Here is a 24,541-nt window from a genome sequence, read left to right on the forward strand (position 1 = left end):
GAGAATTTATAATGAGCAGTATTTTCTTACCTACACAAACTGCATTAAAGTACATCATATAGAGAGGGCAGACAGCAGAAGCAAGAAGAACTACAATCCTGCAGCCTGTGGAAAAAAAACGACATTCACAGAAAGATAGACAAGATGAAAAGGCAGAAGGCTATGTACCAGATGAAGGAACAAGATAAAACCCCAGAAAAACAACTAAATGAAGTGGAGATAGGCAACCTTCCAGAAAAAAGAATTCAGAATAATGATAGTGAAGATGATCCAGGACCTCGGAAAAAGAATGGAGGCAAAGATTGAGAAGATGCAAGAAATGTTTAACAAAGACCTAGAAGAATTAAAGAACAAACAAACAGAGACGAACAATACAATGAAAACTACACTAGAAGGAATCAATAGCAGAATAACTGAGGCAGAAGAACAGATAAGTGACCTGGAATACAGAATGGTGGAATTCACTGCCGCAGAACAGAATAAAGAAAAAAGAATGAAAAGAAATGAAGACAGCCTAAGAAACCTCTGGGACAATATTAAACACAACAACATTTGCAGTATAGGGGTCCCAGAAGGAGAAGAGAGAAAGAAAGGACCTCAGAAAATATTTGAAGAGATTATAGTCGAAAATTTCTCTAACATGGGAAAGGAAATAGCCACCCAAGTCCAGGAAGCGCAAAGAGTCCCATACAGGATAAACCCAAGGAGAAACACACTGAGAAACACAGTAATCAAATTGGCAAAAATTAAAGACAAAGAAAAATTATTGAAAGCAGCAAGGGAAAAGCGACAATAACATACAAGGGAACTCCCATAAGGTTAACAACTGATTTCTCAGCAGAAACTCTACAAGCCAGAAGGGAGTGGCATGATATACTTAAGGTCATGAAAGGGAAGAACCTACAAGCAAGATTACTCTACCCGGCAAGGATCTCATTCAGATTCGATGGAAAAATCAAAAGCTTTACAGACAAGCAAAAGCTAAGAGAATTCAGCACCACCAAACCAGCTCTACAACAAATGCTAAAGGAACCTCTCTAAGTGGGAAACACAAGAGAAGAAAAGGACCTACAAAAACAAACCCAAAACAATTAAGAAAATGGTCATAGGAACAAACATATCGATAATTACCTTAAACATGAATGGATTACATGCTCCAACCAAAAGACACAGGATTGATGAATGGATACAAAAAGAAGACCCATCTATATGCTGTCTACAAGAGACCCACTTCAGACCTAAGGACACATACAGACTGAAAGTGAGGGGATGGAAAAAGATATTCCATGCAAAAGAAATCAAAAGAAAGCTGGAGTAGCAATACTCATATCAGATAAAATAGACGTTAAAATAAAGAATGCTACAAGACACAAGGAAGGACACTACATAATGATCAAGGGATCAATCCAAGAAGAAGATATAACAATTATAAATATATTTGCACCCGACATAGGAGCACCTCAATATATAAGGCAACTGCTAGCAGCTATAAAAGAGGAAATCGACAGTAACACAATAATAGTGGGGGACTTTAACACCTCACTTACACCAATGGACAGATCATCCAAAATGAAAATAAATAAGGAAACAGAAGCTTTAAATGACACAAGAGACCAGATAGATTTAATTGATATTTATAGGACATTCCATCCAAAAACAGCAGATTACACTTTCTTCTCAAGTGCACATGGAATATTCTCCAGGACAGATCACATCTTGGGTCACAAATCAAGCCTCAGTAAATTTAAGAAAATTGAAATCATATCAAGCATCTTTTCTGACCACAATGCTATGAGATTAGAAATGAATTACAGGGAAAAAAGAAAACGTAAAAAACACAAACACGTGGAGGCTAAACAATAAGTTACTAAATAACCAAGAGATCAATGAAGAAATCAAAGAGGAAATTAAAAAATACCTAGAGACAAATGACGATGAAAACACGATGATCCAAAACCTATGGGATGCAGCAAAAGCAGTTCTAAGAGGGAAGTTTATAGCTACACAAGCCTACCTCAAGAAACAAGACAAATCTCAAATAAACAATCTAACCTTACACCTAAAGGAACTAGAGAAAGTAGAACAAACAAAACCCAAAGTTAGCAGAAGGAAAGAAATCATAATGATCAGAGCAGAAATAAATGAAATAGAAACAAAGAAAACAATAGCACAGATTAATAAAACTAAAAGCTGGTTCTTTGAGAAGATAAACAAAATTGATAAACCATTAGCCAGTCTCATCAAGAAAAAGAGGGAGAGGACTCAAATCAATAAAATTAGAAGTGAAAAAGGAGAAGTTACAACAGACACCACAGAAATACAAAGCATCCTAAGAGACTACAACAAACAACTCTATGCCAATAAAATGCACAACCCAGAAGAAATGGACAAATTCTTAGAAAGGTATAACCTTCCAAGACTGAACCAGGAAGAAACAGAAAATATGAACAGACCAATCACAAGTAATGAAACTGAAACTGTGGTTAAAAATCTTCCAACAAACAAAAGTCCAGGACCAGATGCTTCACGGGTGAATTCTATCACACATTTAGAGAAGAGCTAACACCCATCCTTCTCAAACTCTTCCAAAAAATAGCACAGGAAGGAACACTCCCAAACTCATTCTAAGAGGTCACCATCACCCTGATACAAAAACGAGACAAAGATACTACCAAAAAACAAAATTACAGACCAATATCACTGATGAATATAGAGGTAAAAATCCTCAAAAAAATACTGGCAAACAGAATCCAACAACACATTAAAAGGATCATACACCATGATCAAGTGGGATTTATCCCAGGGATGCAAGGATCCTTCAATATATGCAAATCAATCAATGTGATCCATCATATTAACAAATTGAAGAAGAAAAACCACAAAATCATCTCAACAGATGCAGAAAAAGCTTTTGACAAAATCCAACACCCATTTATGATAAAACAAACTCTCCAGAAAGTGGGCATAGACGGAACCTACCTCAACATAATAAAGGCCATATATGACAAATCCACAGCAAACATCATTCTCAATGGTGAAAAACTGAAAGCATCTCCTCTAAGATCAGGAACAAGACAAGGATGTCCACTCTCACCACTATTATTCAACTCAGTTTTGGAAGTCCTAACCACAGCAATCAGAGAAGAAAAAGAAATAAAAGGAATACAAATTGGAAATGAAGAAGTAAAACTGTCATTGTTTGCAGATAACATGATACTACACATAGAGAATCCTAAAGATGTCACTAGAAAACTACTAGAGCTAATCAATGAATTTCGTAAAATTGCAAGATACAAAATTAATGCACAGAAATCTCTTGCATTCCTATACACTAATGATGAAAACTGTGAAAGAGGAATTAAGGAAATACTCCTACTTACCACTGCAACAAAAGAATAAAATACCTAGGAATAAACCTACTTAGGGAGACAAAAGAACTGTATGCAGAAAACTATAAGACACTGATGAAAGAAATTAAAGATGATACAAACAGATGGAGAGATATACCATGTTCTTGGATTGGAAGAATCAATATTTTGAAAATGACTATACTACCCAAAGCAATCTACAGATTCAATGCAATCTCTCTCAAATTACCAATGGCAGTTTTTACAGAACTGGAACAAAAAACCTTAAAATTTGTATGGAGACACAAAAGACTCCGAATAGCCAAAGCAGTCTTGAGGGAAAAAACGGAGCTGGAGGAATCAGACTCCCTGACATCAGACTATACTACAAAGCTACAGTAATCAAGACAGTATGGTACTGGCACAAAAACAGAAACATAGATCAATGGAACAAGATAGAAAGCCCAGAGATAAACCCACGCACCTATGGTCAACTAATCTATGACAAAGTAGGCAAGGATATACAATGGAGAAAAGACAATCTCTTCAATAAGTGGTGCTGGGAAAACTGGACAGCTACATGTAAAAGAATGAAATTAGAACGCTCCCCAACACCATACACAAAAATAAACTCAAAATGGAATAGAGACCTAAATGTAAGACCAGACACTATAAAACTCTTAGAGGAAAACATAGGAAGAACACTCTTTGACATAAATCACAGCAAGATCTTTTTTGATCCACCTTCTAGAATAATGGAAATGAAAACAAAAATAAACAAATGGGACCTAATAAAACTTCAAAGCTTTTGCACAGCAAAGGACACCATAAACAAGACGAAAAGACAACCCTCAGAATGGGAGAAAATATTTGCAAACGACTCAATGGACAAATCTCCAAAATATATAAACAGCTCATGCAGCTCAGTATTATAAAAAAACAACCCAATCCAAAAATGGGCAGAAGACCTAAATAGACATCTCTCCAAAGAAGACATACAGATGGCCAAGAAGCACATGAAAAGCTGCTCAACATCACTAATTATTAGAGAAATGCAAATCAAAACTACAATTAGGTATCGCCTCACACCAGTTAGAATGGGCATCATCAGAAAATCTACAAACAACAAATGCTGGACAGGGTGTGGAGAAGAGGGAACTGTCTTGCACTGTTGGTGGGAATGTAAATTGGTACAGCCACTATGGAAAACACTATGGAGGTTCCTTAAAAACTAAAAATAGAATTACCATATGATCCAGCAATCCCACTACTGGGCATATACTCAGAGGAAACCATAATTCAAAAAGACACATGCACCCAATGTTCATTGCAGCACTATTTACAATAGCCAGATCATGGAAGCAACCTAAATGCCCATCGACAGATGAATGGATAAAGAAGATGTGGTACATATATACAATGGAATATTACTCAGCCATAAAAAGGAACGAAATTGGGTCATTTGTTGAGACGTGGATAGATCTAGAGACTGTCCTACAGAGTGAAGTAAGTCAGAAAGAGAAAAACAAATATCGTATATTAACGCATATATGTGGAACCTAGAAATATGGTGCAGATGAGCTGGTTTATAGGGCAGAAGTTGAGACCCAGATATAAAGAACAAACGTATGGACACCAAGGGGGGAAAACGGCGGCGGGTGGGGTGGGGGGGTGATGAATTGGGAGACTGGGGTTGACATGTATACACTGATGTGTATAAAATGGATGACTAATAAGAACCTGCTGTATAAAAATATAAATAAAAATTAAAAAAAAAAGAAAGTACAAAATCAAAGTCCCCACTTCATACCCCAATCTCCCAACTCTACACTCAAAGGCATTTGCTGTTAAGGGTGATATATATCCTTCTATCCATTGTTTGTATACAGAAGTGCTTGAGTGAATGAAAAGACAAAGTCCTAGGAATGGAATTTTGGAGTGAAAGTTTTGTGTATTTCAAACGTTGAAGGAAAATGCCAACCGTATACTAAGCCTTTTAAATGGACATGATCAATCCATATAAATGCAGAGCTAGAGTGAAGTGAGAACTCAGTCTGGCCCCATCTCTCCAACAGCGCTGGGCCAGCTCAAAGATGGTAGACCAGCACTGCCCCACAGGTGCTTTGGAAATTTGTAGGAGAAAGGGTATTCTGCTGCCACAATGATTGGGAGGGTGGAATAAGGGGCCTGGACATTAGACATGTTACAGTGCATAGGGCAGTCTCACCGAATGAACAACTGTCCTGTGTCCCATACAATCTACAAATGTTTTGGTGGGCATTCATGTTGGTGAAGAATCTTTATTATCATGGGTCCAGAGCTTGGCTACATTTTACATATAAATTCATCCACAGGGCTTCCCTGGTGGCACAGTGGTTGAGAGTCCGCCTGCCGATGCAGGGGACACAGGTTCGTGCCCCGGTTTGGGAAGATCCCACATGCCATGGAGCGGCTGGGCCTGTGAGCCATGGCCGCTGAGCCTGCGCATCCCAAGCCTGTGCTCCACAACGGGACAGGCCACAACAGTGAGAGGCCCGCGTACCGCAAAAAAAAAAAAATTCATCCACAGTTTTTTGTGGGTTTTTTTTCCTTTGTCATGTTTTTAATATACATTGAATTTTCCAGGAATACAGCCACCATGTAAATAGAGAGTTAAATGTTTTGGAAAGTTGCATCACAGTGGCATTTTAAGTCCTAAACCAACATATTTTTATTGTTCTCTATTTATAACTAATGAGTTCACAGTGATTCTATTTGTAATCTGGCTATGCTACCACTATACCCAAGCTTATACATAATGACATATATGTTTATTATATTAACTACTTGCCTTTTGGTTTCTTTAAAAAAAAAAAAAAGCCTGTCACCAGATGCAGCTGTACAATATAAAAAATAAATAAATTTTAAAAATAAATATATATAAATAAATAAAGTACAACAGATACACAAATTAACTCAAAATGAATCACAGACCTAAATGTAAAGACTAAAATTAAAACATTTCACAGAAAACAAGCTTTGTGACCTTAGATTAGAGGCAAAAAGACACCAAAAGTATGGTACATAAAAGAACAAACTGGCAAGTGGGACTTCATCAAAAAAAAAATCTGCTTTTCAAAAGACACTGTTATGAGAATGAAAAGACTGGGAGAAAATATTTGCAATTCCTTTCTCTGATGAAGAAATTATACTGAGAATATATAAAGAACTCTCAAAATTCAATATTAAGAAAACAATCCAACTTTTTAAAAAATGGGCAAATGATGTGAATAGACACTTCACAGATATACAGATAAGCAAATGGTAAGATGTACAACATCATTAGTCAGTAGGGAAATGCAAATTAAAACCACCACTGATATCACTACTCACCTAGTGAAAGGGCTAAAATTAAAAATACAGATCATACCAAGTGCTGACAGGAATGTGAAGGAACTAAGACTCTCCTACACTGCTGGGGGGAGTGTGAGCTGGTACAACCACATTGGAAAGCCGTTTGACAGTTTCTTGAAAAGTCAATCATACATCTACCATATGAACCAGGCATTCTGTTCCCTAGGTACTTCCTTAAGAGAAATGAAAGCATATGTTCATATAAGCACTTGTAAGAAATGTTCATAACACCTCTACTTGTAATAGTCAAAACTGGGAACACCCCCAAACATCCATCAACAGGTGAATGGATACACAGTGTGTGACACAGGATGGGCTACTATTCAGCGGTTAAAAGAAATGAGTTACTGATGCACAGGACACCACGGATAAACCATAAAGCAACTATGCAGAAAGAAATCAAACAAAAAAAGAATACATCCTGTATGATTTTACTTAAACACAATTCCAGCAAATGCAAACTCATCTATAATGGCAAAAAGATCAGTAGTTGCCTGGCAACGGTGGAGGTAGGGGCAAGAGGGACTGATTACAAAGGGGCACAAGAGAACTTTCAGGGGTGATGGGTATATTCATTATTTTGATCATGGAGATGGTTTTCATGGGGGTGTGTGTGTGTATATATATATATATATATATAATACACACACACACATATATATGTTAAAACTTACCAAATTGTACACTTATAAATATGAAAAGTTTACTGTATGTCAATTACACCTCAATAAAGCTGTTTAAAAAAAAACGAAATCAAAATAATGCGTTAAATTCCCAATGGAATCCCCAACTTTTCCTCTGAACTATTTTATTTAAACCTCACGAAAACACTTTGAGATAGAAGGTGCTGTTATACCCATTTCCAGGAAAAGCAAACTGAGCAAAAGTCTCAGAGAGATTGAATAACTGTTATTCAGTAACTCACATAGCTAGGACCTCACAGAGCCAAGGCACAAGCATTTCTATGTCATGTTAAATAAATGCTTCCAAAGCACTTGACAATCTTTTAAGATAACTTCAACAGCTCCCAGGCAAACATATTTACACTATTTATTTGCTTAGCAAATCTCCTTTCGTAGACGGCACATGGGTAAATGTCAACCCTATCATTTCAGGATCATCACAAATTCTAAAATTAATAGGGTTCAACTTAAGGTTTCAGTGACTTAGAGAAACAATCCAGGTTCCGACGTGTCACACACCCAAGAGTCCCCAAGTCAGCACACTGGAAAACAAACTCAAGATCAGCACAACATACAGCAGAAGAGACAGGCTAATAACCTTTTTGGTCCCACCTGGAGAGATCGAACTCCGTAATTTTTCTTCTGGAGCACACACACACACATGCACACACACACCTGGCAACCAAAATGCTGAGTGTGAATGTTTCAAGTTTCTAGATGTCCACTAACTAGAAAAACATTGTTGATTGTTGCTTTCTCGCTTTACATACAGTCATTATTTCCTATCAAATAAGACTGACCAGCAAAAGCTCAAATACATAGAATAGCCCCCATTAAAAGTCGCTGGCCTCCACTGGTCGACAGTTTGGAAGTCTCCTAATGACCGCAGGACAGCTGTGGAGGGGGACAGGCAGAGAAAACTGCAACAAGTTCACTTCTATGGCTCAAATCCAATCAGACTCTCAAAGCTCCTCTTACAAAACATGGCTTCCACAACGCCTTGCAAACGCTTCCCCAATAGCAAAGCATACAACTGTGTTTGGTTTGGGGGAAGAAGACACACACCTTAACTCTGTGCCAAGTTCAGGCTGTTCAAGTCCCCCACCCCCTCCCTGGACTGCTGGTATTAATTTCCAGCCCTTTAGCAGGTAGCTGTGCAAAGTCAGTGACAAACTACAGAAAGATGACCTGCTGGTGGGTTTACTCATTGATTTCATTTTGTGCCCATATTATTTTTTTCCTGAAACAAAGTTCTCTCCTGTTTCCCTTTCTGACTCTCCACAACAGATAAGAAACAGGAAAAGAGAGCACAGTCTGAGCTGCTCCCACCTTCAGGCCCTCCTAGCCTGTTCAAATTGGTTATAGTTCTTATCTGATTTCAGACATTCCCTAAAATATAAGCATCGATGGCACATGGCATAAGGAGTGGAAAAGTTTTTAACTGTTGAACACACAGTCTTCTCAGAGTGAATTAATCTGTTTTAATGGATTTTTGAATATCCATTCAATAATATTAATTAATATTAATATTATTAATATTAATAATATTACTTGTGCTATTCTGAGACCACCATATGGGCCAAAATATTTCAAGCATCCAAGCTACACCTAGAAAGACACAAAACCTCTTTTTCCTTCCCGTACCATCTTTACCCCTGCTGATTCTTCTTACCAAATGATTTTATTTTCCTTATATGGGACAAAAGATTCTTATTTCCTCAGATAATGCTGACAGATGATATACTGACCCCTGGCTTTTTAAGCCCCAAATTGTAGGCTTTGTTTAGATAAGTTCAAGTGCATGGCTTGAAAGAAGAAAGAGGAACTTTCTTCTCAAGGGTAAGGAGAATCTTTTCCCTAACTACCCAGAGAACTCTTCAAGGCTGTGGGGTGCCTCTTCTGCCTCAAAGACACAAAAAGGGGCAGGAGAAAAAGCCTGCTCTGCCACATAGGGTGGCTCACAAGCTCATTTAGGGAACTGAAATTCTTTACTCTCCTGTCAGTGAAACAACCCTTCCTCCCCACGAAAAAGAATGTGAAGCACACTCATTTGTCAGATATTTTGCAAAGCTGACCTTGACCGTGGCACTGGGACTTGAACTTGCCGGCAAGGAGATGAGAAGTCAAATATTAACACCCCACATAATCTGTTCCTTTCCATTCTTATGAAACGTCAAGAATAAGACGAGCCTATCAAGATGGAACTAGAGAAAAATAATGTAGGGTCCAAGGGAGGTCAATGGAATCTCTCACACTACAAGCTTTTAGCATCCAGGAACAGCCCTGCCAGGGCAAAATGACCAAGCATCTTCACAGTCCTTCCAAAGAGGTGGATACGGAGGTCACCGTCAGAGGGAGAAAACACACCTCTGCTCAGCCTGGCAACGTGTAGTGAGAATGAAATGGAGACTCATCACCACTGGAATCAAACTGTAGCTTAACAAGAGCTTGAGTCAAACCTGACTTTTTGTTCTGAATCAGTGGTTCTGATACTCACCAGGCAACTATTAAAAAATATAGTTGACTGGGCTCTACCTTGCAAGATTCAAATATAACGTACATATGGTGGGGCCTCCATGTTGTTTAGTGGAAAACTCCCCAGATAGAGAATCAAGTAAGCATCATCACATAGATGCCCTCTTCATTACCAAAACACAGGCTTTTCTCCCGTTCCAAAATCTTTTTCTTGTTTATAAAATAAAGGTTATTCCTGTAGAATTACCTACATAAAAATATACCCATACAGTTAAAGAAGTAACCTTTCATTGGGGGCAGGGCAGGAAGATGGAAACAGTTATGGAAGAAACCATATTAAAACTGTATCTGGGCTTCCCTGGTGGCACACTGGTTGAGAGTCCGCCTGCCGATGCAGGGGACACGGGTTTGTGCCCCAGTCTGGGAAGATCCCACATGCCGCGGAGCGGCTGGGCCCGTGAGCCATGGCCACTGAGCCTGCGCGTCTGGAGCCTGTGCTCCGCAATGGGAGAGGCCACAACAGTGAGAGGCCCGCGTACCGCAAAAGGAAAAAAAAAAAACTGTATCACTGGATTTCACTCCAGTGGATAAACACTGATTATGGGTCAAAGTAAGCTTCCAGGGAATAACTTTATGACTTAATGGCTGGGCTTCCCTGGTGGCGCAGTGGTTAAGAATCTACCTGCCAATGCAAGGGACACAGGTTCAAGCCCTGGTCCGGGAAGATCCCATATGCCACGGAGCAACTAAGCCCGTGCACCACAAGTACTGAGCCTGCACTCTAGAGCCCGCGAGCCACAACTACTGAGCCTGCATGCCACAACTACTGAAGCGCACAGGACTATAGCCCGTGCTGCTCAACAAGAGAAGCCACTGCAATGAGAAGCCCGCGCACTGCAACTAGAGAAAGCCCACACACAGCAAAGACCCAATGCAGCCAAAAATAAATAAATTTATTTTAAAATGTCTTCATGGCTGAAGCCATCACTCACACCAACGCACACACATACACTTTCAAATTATCCTGCTACTTCTCTCTCCCTAAAAAATATGCTCTTGCAAAGAATGATCATATGGGCAGTTCATTAGGAAATGGAACCATTTTCCCCACCCTTTACGAGGGCTACAAACCCCACTTACCTGGCGCTTTTCCCGAATGTACATGCAATCATTTAGGAAAAAAATAAAAAGAACTAAAACCAAAAACATGAAAAGAAATTAAGTGAAATAAAGGGAGATAATACATTGTGCCCTAGGATTGACCCATGAAAATATAAATAAGTCATAATTCTAATCTTTCAGAAAGTAATGCTAAGACCCAATTCATTACCCTGTACTAAACAGATTACACTGGCCTCTGGCTGCATGTAGCTATTGAGTGCTTAGAATGTGGCTTGGGCCACAGGTTGAAATGATCATATTTGGGTGTATTAGATTAAATAAAATATATTATTAAAATTAACCTACGTGTTTCTTTTTACTTTTTAAATGTGGGTATAAAACATTTAAAATTACATATGTGGCTCCCCCATTTCTGTCAGACAATGGCTGCATCAGGCTAGAGTCCTGCCTCTCGCTATTTAGCTCTTCTAAGCCTTGCCTGCCCCCTAGTGTCAGAACTCTGGCAATGCAGACAAAATATTTTTCAAAACCATCTGTATTGTTTGGAAAGAAATAGAAGTTTCTTCTATTAGGAAGATTAGGGCTAAAATAGTCATTCCAATCAAAATCATCAGCAGGGTTCCTATAAAAATTCAGCCTTTATAGGGGACAGAAATACGAGCCCAAACTTAGGTGCACTCTTCATACAATTTAACCAAAGTTAAAAACAACACAAGGCACCAGAGCACACAAGCCCAACAACATTCATGTTCTGCACGTATCATTTATCACAGAGAAAACAGAAAACCTAAATTTCCATAAATTTAAACATTACAGAATCTCTATAAAATGGGATTCACTCAAAAGGAGAAGGCAGTTCTCAATAAAGATGACTAACATTTATTAAACACTTACTGCGCAAACACAATTCTGAGCACTTTCCCGGTATTAAGTGACTCCTCATTACAACTCCTTAAGGATGACTTTTATTGTTTATTATCCCCACTTTACAGAAGAAGGGGCTGAGCCCCAAAGAGGTTTTGTCACCAGCCCAAGTGTGAAAGGAGAATGTGAGCTAACCTGGATGCCTGCTGCTCAGTGTGCAGTGAGAATAAACCCTTCTTCTCTGACCCAGGGATCTCATGTCTTCTGCAAGCATCCAGGAAACTGACATGCTATCCTGTTAGCCTACAAGAAATCTCAGACCTGTCACAATTTTTGACACCAGCCCCCAGTAGTGAGGTGCCCCTTCTACAGAAGATCTGGCTGAAGGCCAGCAGGTAAAAGGGCTCTCAGAATCCTTGGGTCACTCTGTTTTCAGCTTCTGAAGCCTTGTTTGTTAGAAATTTCTTTTTTCTTAAGGTTGGGCTGAAACCCCAGTCTCCATAAAGAAATTCTCTTCATTACAGTCAGCTTCTAGGACAATGAAAAACAAGCCTTTTTCTCTTGTACACGATAAAGCTTCAAACCTTAAGCCACTGATCACATCTCCCTACACATACAAAGCCGTCAATCACTCCTTGAAAATTTCCAGACTCCTTTTCATTTTGGATGCCTCTGAATGTGAAAACAGCTACCATTTATTGAGTGTTTACTATGTACTAATCCCTTCACCTACTTTCTTAGCTAATCATTCCAATAACCCCATAAGGTAGGCATGTAAATTTTATTTTTACAGATAATGAAGCAAATTCAGAGAGGTTAAGTGACCTGGATAAGGTCACACAGCTGGGATGTGGCATAACCAGGGTTATGCTTGACTCCAGGCCCCCTATGCTTTGCTGCCTCATTCTCAGTTGTGCTCCAGTTTCTTGGGCCCTTAATACTTTGGACAGAATATATTAAATAAGAGATTTTATACCAAAACAGAGTATATTAAATAGCAGCTAGGCACCATGGCATCTGCTGGAATGAAAACACCCCAAACCAGTCATACTTAAAGCTCTCTGGAGAAATGGAACTATTAAAATGAACTTGTAAACCAGCAGCACCCCAGTTCCCAACTCTCTCAGCTATAACGGAAAAGTAGCTATGCTTCTGTTTTCAAAGGGGAAAATTTAAATTTTTGAAGTGTCCAAATATTCCCAGGGATAAATCTCCAGGATGTAGGGTGTTTTGTGTCCCAAACTCATCATGTAACCAGCCAATTAATTTCAAATGACTCTCAAGTTTCTGAACCTATCAGCATCTTTCCACTGCATTACATGTGCTGCCTTCTCGTGGGGAAATGATGTTACATATGGGGCTGGGGAGGGGCGAGACAGGGAACTAAAGGACAAAGTGCTAGTTGAAGAAATAACAGAGTTAACTCTGCTTCCTTTTAAAAGAAACTAACCTACCAAATGGCTCTCACACCTTTCCTACAGATCGGGGCTACAGAAGCCCATGTCTCCTACTCAATTATTATGTCAGGTAGAATTTTAAAAGCAACAAAGTGGCCTTTTGTGTTTTCTAATTCCTTAAAGATACTACCTCTGGACTCTTGTGAAAGATTATCAATGCCATGTGCCTTAAAGAAAGATTCCTACCACCAATCCTGTGAAAATTAGGTGTGTTTTTGTTTCTTACACTTGAACTAAAATGAAACTTCGGTCCACACCTAACAATACCCCATCCGATCTGCCCAAATTAGGGGCGGTGTCCCACATTCTTTCCCTCCCTCTCTGCCTTAGAGGTATGGGTGGAAATGGGATTGTAAAGTATCTCCTTGTTCATACACAGCCATCAACAAGCCACTCTCCTAATCTGAGCCATTAGAAGCATCCAAAAAACTTCCAACTAGGGCTTCCTAGGGACACAGTTCCTTAATCGGCCAGCATGAACCACAAACTCTTGGGACAGTGTCAGGGGTGCTTCTGGACACCGCACAGAGGCTTCTTCAGTTAACTCTCTGCAACTTGCTCCCGCTCTCAGGCTGTTTCAGATACACCCAAAAATCTGAGCAGAGTTTCTCAGGTCTGACCCTTGACCTTGTCACCAGCTGAGCGCAATTCTGGGAAGAAACTCCACGTGGCCACTGCAAGGTCATCAGAGAAATGTACAACACCTCCCTGCCACCGCCAGTTCCCTCTTTGTCCATCTCTCTCTCTCTCTCTCTCTCTCTCTCACTCTCTCACGCACACACACACACACACACACACACACTCACTCACTCACTCACTCACTCACTCACTCACTCACTCACTCACACAGCCTGCTGGAATACACAGCCTTGCTAGAACGGGAGTAGTGGGCAAAGGAAAAGCAGGAAGAAACAAGGAAATGATGGTCAAAGTACTCGGGTGTCCTCAATTTTCAAAGAGCTTTCACAAATCGACAAGTAAACAATCAATAGAGCCAAGACAAAAACGGATAAAGGATAAGATAGTGCAAAGAAGAACAAACACAAATAGTCGCCCAGCGCACTGAGTACTCAGTCAAAAAGAGTTGCAAGGGCTTCCCTGGTGGCGCAGTGGTTGAGAGTCCGCCTGCTGATGCAGGGGACACGGGTTCGTGCCCCGGTCCGGGAAGATCCCACATGCCACGGAGCGGCTGGGCCCGTGAGCCATGGCCGCTGAGCCTGCGCGTCCAGAGCCTGTGCTCCGCAATGGGAGAGGCCACAACAGTGAGAGGCCCGCGTTCCGCAAAAAAAAAAAAAAAAAAAGAGTTGCAAGACAATCTAACAGCAGTTTTCATTACCATATTTGCAAAACAGTAAGACCTGATAGCACCCAGAGTTGATGAGGGTCTGGGGAAACGGGAGTTATCGTACTATTACTGCTGGTGTAAGTATAACTAAGTCCAGAAGTTTTTGGAGGGCACTTTGCACTATTAAAACCTTAATGCGTTGTGTCAAAGACTGCAGGATACTCACCAAAAATCATTGTCTCCTCTTTGAACTGGGCCCACAGCTAGGGTATGTTTCCCAGCAGCCCAGGCAGTAAGGTGTGGCCATGGGCCTCAGCTGCAGCCAATGGCAGGACAATTCAAGGAGTGCAGTCAGCGTCTAACCCCGTTCAGCAACACCTCCCAACACCTCCCTTTCTTGTGTACACAATTCTAATCTTAATTTAGATTTATCACTACAGTTCCACGTTTTCCACGTTTTCCAAATTTAAAGGGTTATGGTATGAAATGAGGATTGCCACAAAGATTTAAAAGTGAAGGTTCGCATAAAGACTACCAATGTCGAGGGCTGGTGGGATAAATTGGGAGATTGGGATTGACATATATACACTAATATGTATAAAACAGATAACTAATTAAAAAAATAGGTAACTAACAATAACCTGCTGTATAGCACAGGGAACTCTACCCAATACTCTGTAATGTAATGTATGGGAAAAGAATCTTTAAAAAGAATGGATATATGTATATGTATAACAGATTCACTTTGCTGTACACCTGAAACTAACACAACATTGTAAATAAACTATATTCCAATAAAAATTTTTTAAAAAGAAGAAAAAAAAAGACTACCAGTGTGTATATGTTGGGTGTGGAGGGGTGATAAAATAAGTAATCTAACCTGGAAGAAAAAAAAACCTAAGTATAATGCCTTTTAATAAATGAATATTGAAATAAAGAAATATTGAAGGTTCAGTCATGTCCCCTGTTCCCTCCAAGTTTAATCATTTTTCATCATAACCTCTCTGACATCTGGAAATGTGCTGGTGATAACTCCCCACCCCGAAATGCTTTGCTTCTTTACTAGCCTGACTCTGTACCTGCACCCAAGAAACGAGATGTGTATCAAACAGGTAAGACTGATGACTTCAAATTCTCTATTCTTGAGAGCAAGCTCACCAAAATATACACAGCACAATAACCAACCAGCCCTGGGCACTTTCACAGCAGCCAAATGGTATTGATTTTATGCTGATTCATTAAAATTTCAATCATTAATTTTCTTGTCTTCTTGAAACTATTGCTTAAGGACAATTGAGTCATGAGAGAGTTTAAAAACTTAAGCCTAGGACTTCGCTGGTGGCGCAGTGGTTAAGAATCCGCCTGCCAATGCAGAGGACACAGGTTCCAGCCCTGGTCCAGGAAGATCCCACATGCCATGGAGCAACTGAGCCCGTGCGCCACAACTACTGAGCCTGCGCTCTAGAGGCTGCGAGCCACAACTACTGAGCCCACGGGCCACAACTACTGAAGCCCGTGCGCCTAGAGGCCGTGCTCTGCCACAAGAGAAGCCACCGCAATGAGAAGCCCGCACACCGCAATGAAGAGTAGCCCCCGCTTGCTGCAACTAAAGAAAGCCTGCGTCAGCAACGAACAACCAAAGCAGCCAAAAATAAACAAATAACTTTATTAAAAACAAAAAATTTAAGCCTAAAATTAAATCTTAACCTTAACTTATCAGAATAAGTAAGTAGAGAGCTTCACCTGCTGTATATCTGAGGGTAAGGATAACTAACAAACTTCTCTGCATACTTTCCTGGAGAGAGACTTTACAATCCTGATGCATACATGGTTTAGGACTCAAGCTTCACTCTTTCACTAAAAAGTCAAAGCATGCCTGGCACTGCCACACCTCTAATTACTGAAGCAGAGACAGCAAATTAATTGCTTGACAACAAGTCCATGACAAATGTGAATTATTTAGGAAAACACAATTCTCCGGGGAGTTTCCAAGTCTGTGTCACTTTAAATGTAGATGTAACAAGGAAAGGGGACAAGAAACACACAGGAACATACACACACAGATACTCTACTGATTATTTTCATCTTTCTTTAGAAATAAGCAACTACAGCCATGGGTCTCACTAGAAATTAACAGAATGATTCTCTAAAACTTCAGACATTCTATTTTAGGCCCTGTGTAAAAGTTACCACCGCTTTTTTTTTCTTTTGTTCCTTTCTTTTTCAATCTTTCACCATCTTTTCTTAAAGGGGTCTGAAAATTATCTGAAAGCTCCCTTCACTGTAGCCCTGGAAGTGTTCATTTAAGTTTATTAATGAAGATGTTCTGCCTTCAAAGGAACCTGGAGTATATAATCACAAAGTGCTGCTGGTTTTCCAGGATTCTTTGAGAAAAATCACTGAAAAAATGAAAGTGTACTCAGGAAGGTAAAAAAGGAAAAACCTGGAGGACATTTTAGATAGATGTCCAGAACAACACGATTTAAGCATCAAACCCTTAAACTGCTTTACCCTGTTGTATTTCATGCTTCCTCTGGTTAGTTACACACCATCAAAAGCTTTTGTCAATTACCTGTGTCTAAAATGTGGGCTTAGGGGGGCTTCCCTGGTGGCACAGTAGTTAAGAATCCCTGTGGGATTCGAACCCGCAAGGGACATGGGTTCGAATCCTGGTCGGGGAAGATCCCACATGCCGCGGAGCAAGTAAGCCCGTGTGCCACAACTAATGAGCCTATGCTCTAGAGCCTGCGAGCCACAACTACTGAGCCCACGTGCCACAACTACTGAGGCCCACGCGCCTAGAGCCCGTGCTGCACAACAAGAGAAGCCACCACAATGAGAAGCCCATGCACCGCAATGAAGGGTAGCTCCCTGCTCAATGCAACTAGAGAAAGCCCCCGCGCAGCAACGAAGACCCAACACAGCCAAGAATAAATAAATTAAATTAAATTAAAAATTTTTTTAAATAATAAAATGAAATGTGGGCTTTGGTGTTTGAAAGGGTTTTATTACTTGATCTCAGTGGCGCGCGACGAGCTTAAAGGGCTTACCTGCGTGTCCCCGGAGATGCTGGCTGGAGGCAGACATCAGCTTACAGCACACCATTAGCACATAGGCCAGAAAGAGCCAGTGAGACAGCAAGACTGACCTAGCACAGACTCTCATCCTGGAAAGAAAGCAGGACGCAGTTAGTGAGGGCTGAGCGACAAAAGGCTTTTCAGCAAACACCATCCTGAGAAGGTGGGGAAAGCAGTGGAAGATGCTCAACTATGGACTTCTTCCCCCACAAGGAAACTGAAGGCCAATCCAACCTTATCTGCACTGTGCATTCACTCAATTTTCAATAAATACCTTTTTTTAACATCTTTATTGGAGTATAATTGCTTTACAGTGTTCTGTTAGTTTCTGCTGTATAACAAAGTGAATCAGCTGTATGAATACATATATCCCCATATCTCCTCCCTCTTGCGTCTCCCTCCCACCCTCCCTATCCCACCCCTCTAGGTGGTCACAAAGCACTGAGCTGATCTCCCTGTGTAAAAGTTTTCGAAGTTAGCTACATGCCTCGGTGAAAAGTCTATTTATGAATTCCTAGAGTGTAGCCTGAGGGGCCCTGATAGAACATGGGGGTTATATACTATTTTATAGCATGAAATTTAAAAAGCGACATACTTAGAGCTGGATTCAAATAGAAGATATGTGGTTTTCTCATTTGAAAGAAACCACAGAAACTTTCACACCAGGCTCGAGAGATTTCCCCTGGTTCCTCTGTCTATTAACGCCCTCTGCCTAGAAGACTGGCTGAATAGTTTATTAATCCAATCTCAAAGTTTGATGGGAATATGAGCAAGTACAGGTGAATAGAGAAACAACTTCATATAGATGTCAACAGATAAATGGATAAAGAAGATGTGAGATAGATATGATGAAATATTATTCAGCAATGAGAAAAAAGGAAATCTTGCCATATACAAAATTTTAGATGGACCTTAAGGGCATTATTGCCAAGTGAAATAAGTCAGATAAAGATAGATACTGTATGATCTCACTTACATATGGAATCTAAAAAAGACAGACTCAGAGAAACAGGTTAAGTAGCATGGTGGTTACGAAGGGTTGAGAGTGAGGAAAATGGGTAGATATTAGCCAAAGGTCAAATATTTCAGTTACATGATTAACAAGTTTGGGGATCTAATGTATAGCATGGTGATGATAGTTAATAATACTGTATCATATACTTGAATGTTGCTAAGAAAAATGTTCTCATCACCAAAAAATAATTTTGAAAAAAAGGTAACTATGTGATAGTAGGAAGGTGGTAGCTGATACTATATGCTGAGAATCATTTTGCAATTGACAAACATTAAATCAACACAGTGTATACCTTAAACATACACAGTGTTATGTGTCAATTACATCTCAATAAACCTGGGAAAATAAACTTCACCTTATATGAATGGACAATACCCAGACAGTTGCTCAAAGACAATTCAGGTCACAGATATGGTTGTGTGGTCTATTCTAAAACAACTCCTCCCCCCAAAAAAGAGTAAGTAAAAAGAAAATAGCCAGTATGCATTCCAACCCTCTCCCTAACTTTCTGCCCTTTTTGATATTATAGAGAAATTAGATAGCACTTGATTAACTTTTATGTTTGCTATTTTTTTTTTAATTAACTTTTTCAAGCAAGAGTCGTAGTTCTTGGCGTTTGAAACTCCAGTGATACTAGGTTCTGCCTGGCACATGTCTCATGGTATTTAGGATAAAAGATCCACCACAGAGGATCAAAGGAACCCCCTTTTCATAGACACAAGAGGTATAAACACTCATGGGCAGACAATAAAGACATGGCCCATGGGGATGGATCCCTGTTTGGGTAACACTAGAGGCAAAGCTTCTGAGGAAATCCCGGAAGGAAGGGTCCAGCCACCCCATGGCAGTCAGCCGCACAGTGCCTCAACCAGAACCATGATTCCATGCTCAAGGGAAGGCACAGCCTTGGGGACCTGGTGCCCACATCACACTCTGGGAAGTAGGCTGTGGCCTCTCACAAGTTAGTCAAATAGATCTTGTTGAAAGATCTCGTATCGCTCCCTGATTTGAGACTCAACCTGCCTTTGAAGCAACCACAGTAAGACAAGATTCTAAGATTATCTTTGAAGAGCACCGTGTTAGAAGGGACTCAAAGCTTGACATCTTTTTGCCCCTTGCCTTGGAAACCCTGAAAATTTTAAACCGACATGGAAACATAGGGTCTCTTTGCTTTGAAGGGCCTGCACATGCCTTAATTTTACAAAGCATGTCTTCTGTCTCCCCCACCTCAGCACACACATATGGTAAGTAGAAACCCTATGATCAGTTTGAAAGGTGGCAAAGAATATACATGTAAGCCTACGTGAGCTTGAGGTGCTATTGTTTAATTATATTTTCACTTCAGGAAATTGATTATTAATTTATTACTAACAGGGAAAGCATGTAGGTTCAGAATTCCATAGTTGCTGAATTTTTGAATGAGGTGCTCTATCTCACCGATAATGTTTTAAAATTTCATCTGTTAACCCCAATATCAGTTACTGATCTAATTGTTACAAAGGCTTAGCCCTCTTACTCAAGGATCAAAAATTCAAATACCTCCAAATAAATGTGTAGGCTGCCTGGGTCAAGAGCACTGGTGAACAGTAGGTAGTGCAGAGACCTGTCTAGGAGCAGCTGCTCCAAGTGATGCCAGGAACGACTTTTAAAGAAAAGCCGTTTTCTGATACGCAGTCTACACACTTTATATGTCGGCAAGTTATTCCATTTTCTTTGTTTTTTGTTTTTTGGGGGGGCGGGTACGTGGGCCTCTCAGTGTTGTGGCCTCTCCCGTTGCGGAGCACAGGCTCCGGACGCACAGGCTCAGCGGCCATGGCTCACGGGCCCAGCTGCTCCGCGGCATGTGGGATCTTCCCGGACCGGGGCACGAACCCGTGTCCCCTGCATCAGCAGGCGGACTCTCAACCACTGCGCCACCAGGTAAGCCCCATTTTCTTTGTTTTAAAAACACAGTGCAGAGCTTCCCTGGTGGAGCAGTGGTTAAGAATCTGCCTGCCAATGCAGGGGACATGGGTTCAAGCCCTGGTCCAGGAAGATCCCACATGCCGTGGAGCAACTAAGTGCGTGCGCCACAACTACTGAGCCTGTGCTCTAGAGCCCACGAGCCACAACTACTGAAGCCCGTGCGCCTAGAGCCCGCGCTCCTCCACAAGAGAAGCCACCACAATGAGAAGCCCGCACACCGCAACGAAGAGTAGCCCCCGCTCGTCGCAACTAGAGAAAGCCCACACGCAGCAATGAAGACCCAACACAGCCAAAAATAAAAATAAATAAATAAATAGATTAAAAAAAAAAAAACCACAGTGCAGACTGAACAAAACACATTTGCAAGCTGGATCAGGTACCCCGGTTTCTAGTTTGTAGCAATTAGTGGCCCAAAAGGCAAACTTTCAAAGAGTCAGATGAATGGAGTACTAGTTTTCTATTGCTGTATAACAAATCTGCCAAGTTTAACACTTTAAAACAACGGGTCTCCTACTGGCTTCTTAACTTTTCTATCCTCTACTTTTTCCTGCTTGGTGGGTTGGCTGCCCTCCCTCTAACCACAGTGCCCCACCCAATTTAGTCTCTAAATTCAGACTAGGTCTTTCAGGTGAGCTATAATCCCTCCCACCTAAAGTATAAGAGAAATTCAGTTTCCATGTGTTTATCAGTCACTGCATCACCTAAACCTGTCTGAACGGAGTTTACCAGATCTGGAGAGTACGTCTGAGATGATCTGAGTCTCAAAGGTTGGTTACCCTGGGAGGCCAACTGTGAGATGGAAAGTGATGAGCAGGGGGTTATTTAAAGGATGCTCTAGGGAGAATCACCTGTGGAAGGGAAGGGGCGAGAAGAAGGCAGGACAGAAGGAGGAAACAGCCTCAGATAACCCTATGGAGAGTTCCAAAGCTGAGACGCCCCTTCTCCGCGGTACCAAGTTGGAGTGAGGGGCCAGGCCTTTATGCTTGGACATAAGGGAAAATCTTAAATCTTCAGCAAGGAGGCTCTTTGTTTTGTTTGTTTGTTTGTTTGTTTTTGGCCACACCACATGGCATGTGGGATCTTAGTTCCCTGACCAGGGATCGAACCTGCGCCCCCTGCATTGGAAGTGTGGAGTCTTAACCACTGGATCACTGGGCGAGTCCCCCAGCAAGAAGGAGGCTCTTTGAATTAAGGACAATTCAAAGGAGCTGTAGGCCATCTTCTGTAATACTTCCAACAGTTGAGGGAATAAATCCTTCATTCCTGAAGGGGGTTCTGGCAGTGCATCACAGACCACTACTGTCCATCTTCAGACAGAAGATTCCAGGGCATATGCATAATTTACTTGGTGGGGCTGTGAGAATCAGCCTCAAGAGAAGACTCATCCTCTGAGGTAGAAAAGCCTGTGCCACGCTCACTAAAATGTCATGGGAAGAGGTTTCAAATACAAACTCTATGCCAGCCTGGGCCTGTTTTGCCCTCAGAACCATTCTTTCCCCTTCCCCTGGGTAACACCCAGACACTGCATTTCCCAGCCTCCTGAATCACCTGGCTCCTGGCTGGGCTTAACCAATAGGAGACCCTGGCTGGAGCGTGGAGGGTGGAAGGGAAAGGGCAGGGTATTTCTCCCCACCTTCTCTGTCTTGGTAGGTGCTATGGAGTGGCCATTTCTCCTCCACAGTGTCCATTTCCAAGAGAAGGGCCCACCATGGATCCAGCTCCCGCTGAAGGTCCCTTCCCCTAAGCACTGCTCGGCAGTACGCCCTCCTATGTCCCATCAGCCTCAGGATGGCAGAAGCTTCCTGCTCTTGCTGATCTCTGGGCCGCCTCTGTATCTTCTGCTTAACGTCTTAACGACTCTCCCATCACATGTGTAACCAGTTCCCTGAATTCACTTCCCTCTGTTCCACATTATCAGGATGGTTTCTGTTGTCCTGGTTGGATCCCAACAGCAAACTCCAAATCAAAAGTCTCAGGGGCCACTGTTCCAAATCTCGGGTGATAATTCCTGATCTAACTTCTTCTTCATGGACAATTCTACGTACCGGTGCGGGGTGAATAGTTACAAGTTCCCAGTGCCTAAAGTATTTATAAGTTAAGTATTTACTTAACAGTAGCTATGATTCCCCAGAGAAATGCCTACGGATAAGTGGGCAGCCGTTGAGCAATGATTCTTTATTTCACTCAATAATCTAGGACCCCCTCCGCCAGTAAAAGGATTTCTCACCTACTACATCTACCGTGATACCTCAATTTCTTCTACATTGAACAATTTTGCCCAAATGTAAAACAAAATTGGTCTACCTTAAAAATCTCACCATTTACCCTGCTGAAGGGCTGAAACACTGCTTTACAAACTGAAATAATTTCAAAGATGAGAGCTAAAATTTTTTAACCTCCCCAAATTCCCAAAAATTCAACATAAAAAGAAGGCTTTTATAAAGGATCATCAACGCTAAGATACTCAGTGTGGCTAAATTCTTTATGCTTCGTAAAGATACCATCTCTAGGTATGTGTTAAAACCATTTTACCTTGGAGACTTCATAAGATTAGGTTCCAGTCAAACACAATTATTCCAGGATGTATTTCAGAGTGACTCCAAATTCCCATTGGTAGCTAGGACCACTTCTGCAGTTCCAAAAAATTATCTTAGCTTGGAAGACCTATTTTAAAAAACAAAAAAGACAGGAATCCATTAGCATTTTAATGCTGAAATGATGCAGATGTCCAGTAGCAAAATTGTGGCTTTTTTACAATGCCGCCTGCATTTTCAGGCAAGCGGTAGACAGCCAAACACATCCACATTTGTAAAGTGTCCTAACAAACGGAGCGGAGGGGAGGAAAATACAGAATTCTACACTTATTAACTAGCCACCTATTAGTTAACATAATATAGTTTTAAAGTAGAAGTTCCCTCCAGAGCAAAGGCATCCCCAAGTTGACAGACAGTCTAAACCATGCAAAATTTCACTCTCATTTCATTAACCATGGGATGAAAATCAAATTGGAGGTAATCCAATCCCAAGAGTTCTACAACTGCCCAAGTTCATAGAGCAGTGGAAAAGCCCGCATGAAGATCTGAGTTCCTATGTTTGTGTGATATAAACCTGATGATGCTAAACAATTTGCAAGACACACTACCATGCATAAAATAACCAACAAGGACCTACTGTATAGCACAGAGAACTATACTCAATATTCTGTAATAACCTGTAAGGGAAAAGAATCTAAAAAAGAATATATATATACAAATATATATATATAGACAAATAACTGAATCGCTTTGCTATATACCTGAAACTCACATGATATTGTAAATCAACTATACTTCAATTAAAAAAAACAATTTGCAAGGATGCTTTTTGAAAAATGTTGATGAGAGGCAGAAGGCAAAAATCTTTCCAACATAAAACACCATACCAAAATACAGAAAAACTTGTTAATACCATAATTGACACTCAACACCGTCCTTTAATGCACAGACCTAAAAGGACTTTTCTACTCAGTGAAAACATTTTTCAGGAAAGACTCAGATGACTCCAAACCAAAAGACATCACAAGAAAAAGGAAAAAACAAACAAACAAAAAAACCCCAAGAAACTACCCATTTTTAATGTTGCTAAATTAAATATGTCTCCCCCAGGGGTGGAGATCAGAGAGAAATAATGATGGGCAACAATAAATATTTAAGTTGCAAATATGACATAAAAATTATCTTTGCAACACAGTCTAATTACTATTGAATCGTGTGGAACCCATTACAAATCCACCACCAAGCACAACTGAGATTCTTCTCTTCTTTGGATGCCCCTTTACAGATGTTTGTCTAGAGACCACTTCAGGTGATAGACTTGAGA

At 40.7% G+C, this 24,541-nt stretch overlaps 1 protein-coding gene across 1 annotated transcript in view; it reads right to left on the reverse strand.

The window, feature by feature from the left end:
• TAFA4 (TAFA chemokine like family member 4) overlaps positions 1 to 23,294 on the reverse strand; it is a gene marked incomplete at its 3' end in the record, with an annotated part of 127,368 nt that extends 104,074 nt beyond the window's left edge. Inside the window, exons 1-2 of the mRNA XM_082663536.1 lie at positions 23,216 to 23,294; positions 17,677 to 17,792 (exon numbers count right to left, since the gene is read on the reverse strand). Coding sequence (XP_082519662.1) covers positions 17,677 to 17,792; positions 23,216 to 23,229 — 130 coding nt within the window. The 5' untranslated portion in view covers positions 23,230 to 23,294. The remainder of the gene's footprint in view (positions 1 to 17,676; positions 17,793 to 23,215) is intronic.
• Positions 23,295 to 24,541: the final 1,247 nt, after the last annotated feature.

The sequence above is a fragment of the Grampus griseus genome, assembly GCF_964374135.1.
Source record: "Grampus griseus genome assembly, chromosome: 10".
In the NCBI taxonomy this organism is placed as follows: Eukaryota; Metazoa; Chordata; class Mammalia; order Artiodactyla; family Delphinidae; genus Grampus; species Grampus griseus.